We start from the raw sequence: 11,431 nt of genomic DNA, 5'->3' as shown, positions 1-11,431 counted from the left end.
TATATATATAAATCTTAAATAATAAATGTAATTGAATAGTATTTGTATTATGTAACAGTATTATGTGAAATATAATAATAATTGATATAATAATAATATTATTGTACAATGTGTAAAATATAGTATGTGCATAAATATGAAACAAACAATAAATAATCTAATGTAATATATTTGTATTTCTTCTTGTGCGTGTATTTGTATATGCAGGTCCAACAGGCAGTGGAAAGACCACCTTCATCAGCGAGTGTGCCCTAGATCTGTGCATGCAGGGTGTCAACACATTATGGGGCAGCTTTGAAATCAACAATGTGCGTCTGGCCAAAATTATGCTGACCCAGTTTGCCAAGCAAAGGCTGGAGGAGAACCTGGATCAATATGACGTGTGGGCTGACAAGTTTGAGGACCTACCACTCTACTTTATGACCTTCCATGGACAGCAGAACATCAAGTAAATTATTGCCATTCCTTTTATAAAAGCTAATACATTGTTTTATTGTAAATAGATATATTGTATTGCCAGTCCTATGGCTCTGTGATTTTTCTTCTGTGAATTTTAATTATGTAAGGCTTTAAAAAAATTATAATAATAATCAAATGACTTTTATATTTGCACCCTGCACAGGACTGTTTTGGATACCATGCAGCATGCCGTTTACCTGTATGACATCAGTCATGTGATCATTGATAACCTGCAGTTTATGATGGGCCAGGAGAACCTGTCTGTGGACAAGTAAAGCAACAATTTTAATATGCACTTTATTTAACAGAGTTTCTATGGTCCTGAAAAACCTGGAAGTATTGGAGAATTTCAAAACCGTGATTTCCAGACTTGGAGAAGTATAAAATTATAAAATCTTGAATGGTCATGGAAATTCTGTAGTCAATAATAATTTTTCTAGTAATGCTCAGTTATTCTTTGCGAGTCAGATTTCTATAAAAGGATTTCTTAAAGTGCCCCTATTATGCCCTTTTTAAGGTTCCTAATAGTGTTTTGGGAGTCTCCTACAATAGGTTTATATGCATGCAAGGTCAAAAAACGTTTTCTCAAAACATGCATTTAATATCACCTCATTTTCCAGCAATTCTCAAACAATTAGTTTGAAGCAGTTCTAAGATTCATTCTCTCTAAACTCCTCCTTTCCGTAAACCTACTCTGCTCTGATTGGTCAGATGGCCCAGTCTGTTGTGATTGTTCTACTGCGTACAGCGCATGTCAGAAACTATACACCCATTGTCATAGTTCTGTATTTTGAACGCTTGCTAGAAAATATAAAGATCTATTATTTATCATACTTACAGGTTGTAATTCAGTGGAGCCAGCTGGTCCAAATAAACGGAGTACTGAACCATCTTTCAAGAGCAAACGATTTGTGAATCCCATGTTAAACTTTGCAAGATTAGAGAAGCCGTCATCAGTAAAATGACGGGAACACGCACTCAAAAAAAAGATTGGGGTTGTACTGCTGTGAATTTTAACCATTGATTCTTTGCAACTTCATTTTTGGAAGTGAAATTAAAACAAATTTACTTTCACAGTGTAGGACACAGGGTCTTCTCGACATGATGTTAACCAAACTAACAAGCTAGAAGTGGGATTCGAATTACTGACGACTTGTTTAGGCTGTTCAGAGTCGATTCTTTCTTTTGGGAGACGATAACTTTATTTATTGGGCACTTTCAGCTTTACAACTTTGCAGATCGTTTACATTCACATGCAACTACATTACACACTGCATGAAAGGCAATATTTGAAATGGCATAATAGGGGCACTTTAAACAGTGATCTTATCTACAGTGTATATATAGAGAGTAGGGCTGCCCCCTAATAGTCGACTAATCGTTAGTCGACCAGAAGAGGCTTGGTCCACCAAAATTTTATTAGTTGCTTAGTCGCAGAAAAAATAATAACAATAATCCACAGGCGAAGTCACGCAGTCCGTGACTAACAGATCGTTAACGGTTAGTCTATGGTAACACAGTACATCAGGCAGGACATCCAAACGCTCGCCTATCATTCATCGACCTCAAATATGGCTCATCATCTGAAGTGAGTGATGTCAGAACAAAAGAAAAACACTAGTTTATCAAAATATTAAAATGTTAATGCAGTCTCCTTACTGTTTTTCCCTGACACATTCATAATCATTACTTCTGCGGTGCGCTGTGGCAAGCTTTATGCGTGTGCTTGAGCGCTTATTAGGTTATGTAGGTAATTAAAGACTCATAATAATGATTTAAATGGTTTATTAATAAACGTGCGATTAGTCGACTAATGCTTAAAATGAACGACTACTAGTCGACCAGAAAAATCCTTAGTCGAGGACAGCCCTAATAGAGAGAAAGAGAGAGAACTGGATAACCAATGTCTTTTTATTCCTCAGGTTTGCAGTACAAGACCACATAATTGGAGCCTTCAGGAAGTTTGCCACAAACAGCTGCTGTCATGTGACTTTAATTATCCACCCTCGGAAAGAAGAGGATGATAAAGAACTGCAGACAGCATCCATCTTTGGCACAGCAAAGGTTGGTAGATACTGACTGAGCCCACATGTGTATTCCTTGAGATACACATTTCTACATGTACATGTTTAGTTTCTATCTATAAGAAAATCTAATGTATCTATCTGTAAGAAGTCTAATGTATCATTTCCCCCATATCAGGCCAGTCAGGAGGCAGATAACGTGCTCATCCTTCAGGAGAAGAAGTTGGTGACGTGTCCAGGCCGTAGGTCCCTTCAGGTGTCCAAGAACCGCTTTGATGGGGACGTGGGGATCTTTCCTTTAGAATTTAATAAAACCTCGCTTACCTTCTCTGCGCCTGTGAAGGGAAAACAGAAGCTTCGAAAGGTGAAAGTGGACAAGAATATCAGCACAGAGGAAATAGAGGAGACTGAACTCAAAGAAAAACGTGAGAAAGCTCTCAAGCCTGCCAAGGCAAAGACAGTTAAGGGGTCAGCAGCATTAAAATATACCACAGATGGAGAAGGAAATAATCAGTAGCTCAGGGAATTCATTATTTGCATGAATTCCAACAAAGTGCCCCTTCAAACCTTTTGACTCCGGACTCGATTATTTTATTATTCATTTTCTCCCTCTCTCTTTTGATCAAGCCTTGTGTCTAAAGTTAATCTTTGCATTATAAATCTATCATAAAATGACTTTGTTCTGTTTGCCTTTTTTTTTTTTTTTTTAATTATTAAAAATTATTTTTCTCTCTTTCTCACCTCGACCCCATGATTCTTCCTTTACAGTTTTTCTTTCTTGAAGTCCAAACCCACCCCTTTCTCGTCTCATATTAACCCCCAGAAGCAGACCTCCCTGCTGTCTCTGTCTGTTGAGCGTCTGCTGTACTTGTTATTGAGATTCCCTGCTGACAGCCCGACTCTGGGAAACCTATGGAGAGGGAGGCATCCTGGTGTACCTGGCACTGCCATTAGGGAGGAAGCTGGGAATAAGTACTTACGACAAGTCATGGAAGTAATTGATTGCCTTACAACCGCAAACTCGCCTCAAACGCACATCGCACAGCCACACACAGCCCTGGTCTAGATTATTCATAACTATGAGAGAAAAGCGCCTGTGGTAGCCAGGCTTATTTATAAGGCTTCACACTCCTTCACAGATACAAATTTGCTCATTATTTGTGGCTCTTGGCAGTCTTTCTTTTGTGTTTTCATGAGAATATAGAAGCCTGAAAAAGTATTTTACTAAAGCCACACTTAAAATGGTCTGAATATCATAGCATTAGTTTATAAAATATTAAACAAAGCTTCAAAACTTTATTTTAAAGAAAGATAGCACAAGCACACTTTTCAAGCAATCCTTTTAACAAAAAATATGTTTTCATGGTTTTAAAGTATAAAGCAGACTCTCTTCCAAATACGTTCAAAATGAATGTCAAAATGAAAACCTTTTAAACAAAGTTAGATATGTATATTAAAATCTGGTCATTAATTAGGGCCATTCATACTATTTTAAGATGCAGAGGAATATCATCTGTGTATGGCAACGTAATTACTAGAAATATCAAACTTCAAAATCAAATTTACATATCATTGTCCTCAAAAAATAAATAGTAGCCTATGCTAAAATGCTATTCGCAATTCTGCCAATTTGCGTCAAACTACATCATTGCGCATTGCATTCTGGGTAGTGGCCGACATGTTTTAAGACACGCTAAGTAGTGTATAATGACAACAGATATACAAATCACCAGTGGAAAAAGCGACTGTATTTACGTTAAATTTTTAAAGAGCTGCTTGCGCTTGCTTAGAATTAATGGACTAATATTTGAATCCCTTGTGTTCATTCGAGCGCTCAGTCGTGTGGCCAGGACACGACACATACACACTCATAGAAATCATACAGCCGCTTTCTATCATACCACACACATGACAAAATGTTTTTTCTTTTGCAGTTTTTAATAAGATAGATAAAACAATAAACAAAATATAGCTTGATCTCAGCTGGTTGATCATGTATTTAATCAACATATATCATATCACCCCAATTTCTTCATGTTAAAGTATTATGGGATAACATAACTGTATGGTCCTCTGTAATGCAATGAATTGTATTGTGGAAGAACTACACCAAGTAAGTTTTACTAGACTTAAATCTAAGAAATACAGAATTGCTTACAGAGAGAATCTGAACAATGAATCAAAGGAGCGCTCCTGTATAAACACGGAGAGTGATCGTAAGCATGATACAACAGTTCTTTCTGGTCCTCGAATCTGATTGGCTGATAAGAGTACGATGTAACAGCCGTTTCAACATTTGTATTACTTTCAACATTTGAAGTTGCCGTATTTCTCACAGCGAGTATTATGGCGGACACCCAAATCCACTATAATTTAAGAATAATACTGTTTTTGTGTCATGGAATGTAGCTTTAAAGTGCCCCTATTATGCCATTTTTACGGTTCCTAATATTGTTTTGGGAGTCTCCTACAATAGGTTTATATGCATGCAAGGTCAAAAAACGTTTTCTCAAAACATGCATTTAATATCACCTCATTTTCCAGCAATTCTCAAACAATTAGTTTGAAGCAGTTCTAAGATTCATTCTCTCTAAACTCCTCCTTTCCGTAAACCTACTCTGCTCTGATTGGTCAGATGGCCCAGTCTGTTGTGATTGTTCTACTGCGTACAGCGCATGTCAGAAACTATACACCCATTGTCATAGTTCTGTATTTTGAACGCTTGCTAGAAAATATAAAGATCTATTATTTATCATACTTACAGGTTGTAATTCAGTGGAGCCAGCTGGTCCAAATAAACAGAGTACTGAACCATCTTTCAAGAGCAAACGATTTGTGAATCCCATGTTAAACTTTGCAAGATTAGAGAAGCAGTCATCAGTAAAATGACGGGAACACGCACTCAAAAAAAAGATTGGGGTTGTACTGCTGTGAATTTTAACCATTGATTCTTTGCAACTTCATTTTTGGAAGTGAAATTAAAACAAATTTACTTTCACAGTGTAGGACACAGGGTCTTCTCGACATGATGTTAACCAAACTAACAAGCTAGAAGTGGGATTCGAATTACTGACGACTTGTTTAGGCTGTTCAGAGTCGATTCTTTCTTTTGGGAGACGATAACTTTATTTATTGGGCACTTTCAGCTTTACAACTTTGCAGATCGTTTACATTCACATGCAACTACATTACACACTGCATGAAAGGCAATATTTGAAATGGCATAATAGGGGCACTTTAAACAGTGATCTTATCTACAGTGTATATATAGAGAGTAGGGCTGCCCCCTAATAGTCGACTAATCGTTAGTCGACCAGAAGAGGCTTGGTCCACCAAAATTTTATTAGTTGCTTAGTCGCAGAAAAAATAATAACAATAATCCACAGGCGAAGTCACGCAGTCCGTGACTAACAGATCGTTAACGGTTAGTCTATGGTAACACAGTACATCAGGCAGGACATCCAAACGCTCGCCTATCATTCATCGACCTCAAATATGGCTCATCATCTGAAGTGAGTGATGTCAGAACAAAAGAAAAACACTAGTTTATCAAAATATTAAAATGTTAATGCAGTCTCCTTACTGTTTTTCCCTGACACATTCATAATCATTACTTCTGCGGTGCGCTGTGGCAAGCTTTATGCGTGTGCTTGAGCGCTTATTAGGTTATGTAGGCAATTAAAGACTCATAATAATGATTTAAATGGTTTATTAATAAACGTGCGATTAGTCGACTAATGCTTAAAATGAACGACTACTAGTCGACCAGAAAAATCCTTAGTCGAGGACAGCCCTAATAGAGAGAAAGAGAGAGAACTGGATAACCAATGTCTTTTTATTCCTCAGGTTTGCAGTACAAGACCACATAATTGGAGCCTTCAGGAAGTTTGCCACAAACAGCTGCTGTCATGTGACTTTAATTATCCACCCTCGGAAAGAAGAGGATGATAAAGAACTGCAGACAGCATCCATCTTTGGCACAGCAAAGGTTGGTAGATACTGACTGAGCCCACATGTGTATTCCTTGAGATACACATTTCTACATGTACATGTTTAGTTTCTATCTATAAGAAAATCTAATGTATCTATCTGTAAGAAGTCTAATGTATCATTTCCCCCATATCAGGCCAGTCAGGAGGCAGATAACGTGCTCATCCTTCAGGAGAAGAAGTTGGTGACGTGTCCAGGCCGTAGGTCCCTTCAGGTGTCCAAGAACCGCTTTGATGGGGACGTGGGGATCTTTCCTTTAGAATTTAATAAAACCTCGCTTACCTTCTCTGCGCCTGTGAAGGGAAAACAGAAGCTTCGAAAGGTGAAAGTGGACAAGAATATCAGCACAGAGGAAATAGAGGAGACTGAACTCAAAGAAAAACGTGAGAAAGCTCTCAAGCCTGCCAAGGCAAAGACAGTTAAGGGGTCAGCAGCATTAAAATATACCACAGATGGAGAAGGAAATAATCAGTAGCTCAGGGAATTCATTATTTGCATGAATTCAAATAAAATGATTAATACATAAAAAAAGTAACGTTATGGTGTTTGCTGCATTTTTGCTACTGAGTAAATTCATGAATGTTCATGTTAAGTGTTTTTAGATTTTTTTGTAGGGAGTTGTATGCAATGTTTTGTACATCCACTTATGTTTTATATTCACTTATATGCAACAAATATGAACAAGTATTTGATGATTTAAAGAAGGTTTAAATACAGGACTTTAAAGCTGCATTTGAACAGATGCCATAGATTTCATCAATGCAAATACATTTCATGGATTATGTGCAAAAATGACATGTGATCTGTTTCCGTTTTATTGTCATTATTACTGTTGGAGAAAAGTGTCAAATAAGCTATTTAAAGGAGGCTGTGAAAACTGTTAATAAAATGTTTTGTAGGATTTGTATCTTCTGCTTACCTATGTTGTGTATATTTAGATTTCTGACAGTTGAATTTATTTTATGTTTTGAAACTATTGAAATAGTCTGCTTTAATATACTTTTGTTGAACGAATGGTAATTTAATACTCTTCAACCCTGATCACACTCAGCATGGAAATTAAGTCAACAGATTCAAATAATTTATTCTAGCACTTCCAATTTACACTGGGTTTGTATTTCCTACCAGATTGTTAGATGCAGTTTAGCTACCCAAAATAGTTAGAAATGCGTGTGTGTGTGTGTGTGTACAGGAAAGTACAGAAAATCAATTGACTAAAACTCAGTAATTATCTAACAATAAGGACTATTAATGTATAAGTATAGTATTTTAAGTGTTGTATGTATAGTAAATAAGTAATTTATTAATGAACTTTAGTGACAATACAATTGTCAAAATATAATATGAAAGTGTAATACAAAAAAAATAAAATTAAATGTTTTATTTGTAAATGCATGTTTTGAAAATATTAAAATGGAGCTTTCCTAATATACTGATGCTTTAAAATAACGCTCTCAGACAATATACTTTTTCGGACAATGTTTTTTTTAATAAAATATATAATCTAAAATCTTTTATTTAATTTCTGGTTTGCCGGTTGTTGTTTTTTTTTTTTGTATGTCTGAACTTTATTATGATTCGATCTGTAAAACGAGTTTTTAATGATGTTTCATTGATGTTTGCTTTTTTGATAGTTAGTTTTGATTTTTTTATTATGCAATAGAAGAACAACAAATACAATTACAAAGACAAGTAAGAACAAAAGACAATAAGGGTTGTCTATGTTAGCTAATAAGACTTACACCATGAAAGAGTCTTACATGCAATAGAATTATTAGAGTTTCTTAAAGAGTTTACATACACATCAAAATCTTTCCTGAAAATAAAAAAGTAGGGAGTTTTCTTTGAAAATTTACACTTATGAATGTAATATTTAGCAAGATATAGCAATAGATTAATAATACATTTACAGTGAGACGGGTCTAAATTCAAAGAGTAACCAAAAAACACAATTTTTGGGGTTATACAAAAGTTTGGATATAAATATTTTTTAACAAAACTGGAAAAGTCAACCCAGAACACTTTAGAATAAGCACAGTCCCAAAACAAATGATTGATTGTTTCTTCAGACTGAAGGCAAAAGGAGCAATTGGGGGAAATACTACTGTTAAATTTAGCAAGTTTGTAATTTACCGGATAACAATTATGGATAATTTTGATAGAGACTTCCAACAACTTTATTAGATTAGAAGAATTTTTGTCGAAGACGCCAAAACTCTTCCCATTCTATATCACTAAATATGTTATTCCAAAAACTCACACAAGCAGGTAAAGAAATCTGAGATCTATTAATAATTGAACGAATGTCTTTGTTTGACATGGTATTGAGAAGACTTTGGTCAACAAATAAAATAGTGTTATCGAAAAGAGGAGAGTCTAATGAACCTTTAGGGCCAGATTTTACTAAAGGTATAATACAATTGGGAATTGCACCAAACACAATGGCATATTCTCTTGGGGGGACTGGGAAAAAAAATTCTTGCATAAATTGTTCATAAGTAAAAAGGACACCACGATCATCTAAAAGTTGACTGACTAAAAGGATATTTTTATCAAACCAATTGTGAAAAAAAGAGATATATTTTTATATCTAATATTTTTATTATTCCAAATAAAGTAGCTATGTGGTGAAAAATTATAATTATGTATAAGTGACCAACTTATAGTTACTAGGTTTGAGCAGGATCTTGATCTTGACACACTGCAGCGTGATGAGAAACGTGTCATATGACTTCTTGCACCAATCAGGAACCTTGTAAATGTAGGAAGTATCCGAGCCTGAATTGCTGGTTTCTGTTCCTTTACATAAACCCCGTGGATTAAAGAAAATGTATTCAACTTTTTTTTCATTAATCACTATAAATGATTTGCTCGGTAATGTAAGATGCATGGCCTCAGCTTTTGGAAATCGGATGAACACTTATATTAATTGAGCTTTTAATAAAAAAATTTATAAATAATAAATTTAATCGGAGAACACACAGATTATAATGAAGAATTTGTTCTCCCTATGGTAATTACGCTTTTTTTTTACATGATTTAATCCCATTAGTCAGCAAGTGTTGGTTAAGTTAAAAAAAAAAGTATAAATATGTTGTAAAATATGTAATATAATTTTTTGTGTGAGCGAATTCATCTTTTGAATCGAATCTTAGAAATGAATCAGTTGAAACGATTCACAAAACGGGGGCAAGTTCAAGCTCAAACCGGTGTGCACCGTTTTGCTACGGTTTCCGGCTTGAACGACATGTTTCCTGGAAACGGTGTGCAACAGGGTTTGAGATGTGTTTTCTCTTGTTTGGTGGGTGTGTCAAACAGCCACTGATCTATAATAGAGTGGTCAAAACAAATTCTTCACGAATCGGATGAATTGATGTGTTCAGTTCTCGAGCCAATAACTAATTTTTGAACCGATAATCGACGAGCATAAGGAATGTTGCTAAAACTTACAGGAACTAATTTTATGACTTATTCGACACCCACAAATTTTAAAAAGCTGGTTTTAACAAATAGTATTTTATCGAAACATGACCATGATACTTTTTCAGTCAAGAGATTTAATTAATTTGAATTTTAGTATTCTATAGTGTAAAGGGAAATTATAATTATGTCATAAATGATTTTATGAACCATGAAATCAACAAACTGAACCAAAAAAAAAAAAACTTTTACTTGGGGGCCAAATGTCTCACATATGCTTTATAATAGGTTTTGGAACTACTGATGGAGTTGTTTCATCATGGCATAATATAAGCTTCATTATTATTATTTTTTTGATTCAATAATTTAAATCAAACTGTTTGAAAGAACCGATTCCTGTAAATGAATCAGCCTTAGCAGCACTAATGCAAAGTGACCCAGTGTTACTTCAATTTTATGACATGTTGAACTTGTTTCTTTGTCCATATGCAAAATACTATATCCTGCAGAGCTGATATCTGAACAATGGAAATGATTGATCGTCCTTTCACATCCTTGATTATATTTTCTATTGTAGATAATAGATTGCAGACGTTGCCAATTTACACACTTCCATCTCTCCTTATAAATGGGAATTAATAATAGGAACAAACAGATTTTCTTCTCAAATCAAAACACTCTGCAATTATGCACTAACAATCTGTGTTATAATGTTTGTTTGAATGATTGCAGGCCTTGCCAATGGTGACCGTTATAGTGGGCAGCAAAACTTCTGGCCAGAAGTGCTGTGTTGTAACTCAGACTGAAGCTGCTGATGAGCCCAGGGTGGTGCACTTTGATCTCCCAAATGAACTGGCCCCACTTTTAAGAGGGCAGCCAAACTGGGCCAATTATGAAAAAGGGAGTTGTACAGCACTACAGATGTAATCTTTTGCTATCATTTTTGCCTATCTGGCAAAAAAGGGAAGTAATGAGGAAGTGTACGCTTAGTCTGCCTCTAGCACGAAATGTGATCCTAGGGACCCATGCTGAGAACTTGTCTTTGGACTAACTTTTTAATGCAGTGTTTCCAATAACCTTACTTGCAACACGTACAGAATAGCTGCTGAGCACATGTTCACTGTCTTCTAACTCTAAAAGTACATATAGATTGAATATATACTTTGAATGGAGTACATATTAATCTCATGCATGTATTAGCTTTCACAAATGGACATACAGTGGGGCAAATAAGTATTTGATACACTGCCGATTTTACACGGCCCATCCCTGGCTTCAGAGCTGTAATAGCTAGTAGTGTGCCACTAGGAGGAGGACTCTCCAGCTCAGCTTCACTTGAAGTGGCTGTGTACACCTTCCTGCAGCAGTTGTGTCCAGGTAGGAGCTCCTTCTGTCTGTCACACTCATTTTAAATGGTCTTGGTCTTTTTTTGATATTCCTATCCACCTTATTTTTAACATAGAGCGACACAGCCATTTGTAACTCGAATGTGCAAGGCTTCTGGTGTCATTGACTTACAGCTATTTTTAGCTGTCCAA

The 11,431-nt window shown here is 35.6% G+C and overlaps 2 protein-coding genes across 3 annotated transcripts in view; both read left to right on the top strand.

The window, feature by feature from the left end:
- The window catches only part of LOC107581591 (twinkle protein, mitochondrial-like), a 6,452-nt gene extending 3,449 nt beyond the window's left edge, over positions 1-3,003 (top strand). For both annotated transcript variants that reach the window (XM_016267217.1, XM_016267218.1), the window contains exons 3-6: positions 208-448; positions 623-730; positions 2,382-2,523; positions 2,662-3,003. In XM_016267217.1, coding sequence (XP_016122703.1) covers positions 208-448; positions 623-730; positions 2,382-2,523; positions 2,662-3,000 — 830 coding nt within the window. In that variant the 3' untranslated portion in view covers positions 3,001-3,003. The remainder of the gene's footprint in view (positions 1-207; positions 449-622; positions 731-2,381; positions 2,524-2,661) is intronic.
- Positions 3,004-11,060: 8,057 nt separating this feature from the next.
- Positions 11,061-11,431, top strand: part of LOC107581646 (galactokinase-like) — a 4,656-nt gene continuing 4,285 nt past the window's right edge. The window contains exon 1 of the mRNA XM_016267267.1: positions 11,061-11,065. Within this exon, the coding sequence (XP_016122753.1) occupies positions 11,061-11,065 (5 nt within the window). The remainder of the gene's footprint in view (positions 11,066-11,431) is intronic.

The sequence above is a fragment of the Sinocyclocheilus grahami genome, unplaced genomic scaffold (genome assembly GCF_001515645.1).
Source record: "Sinocyclocheilus grahami isolate Dianchi unplaced genomic scaffold, SAMN03320097.WGS_v1.1 scaffold36.1, whole genome shotgun sequence".
NCBI classification, from domain to species: Eukaryota; Metazoa; Chordata; class Actinopteri; order Cypriniformes; family Cyprinidae; genus Sinocyclocheilus; species Sinocyclocheilus grahami.
Note: the sequence above shows the minus strand (reverse complement) of the source record. Positions and strands in the feature narration are given on the sequence as shown.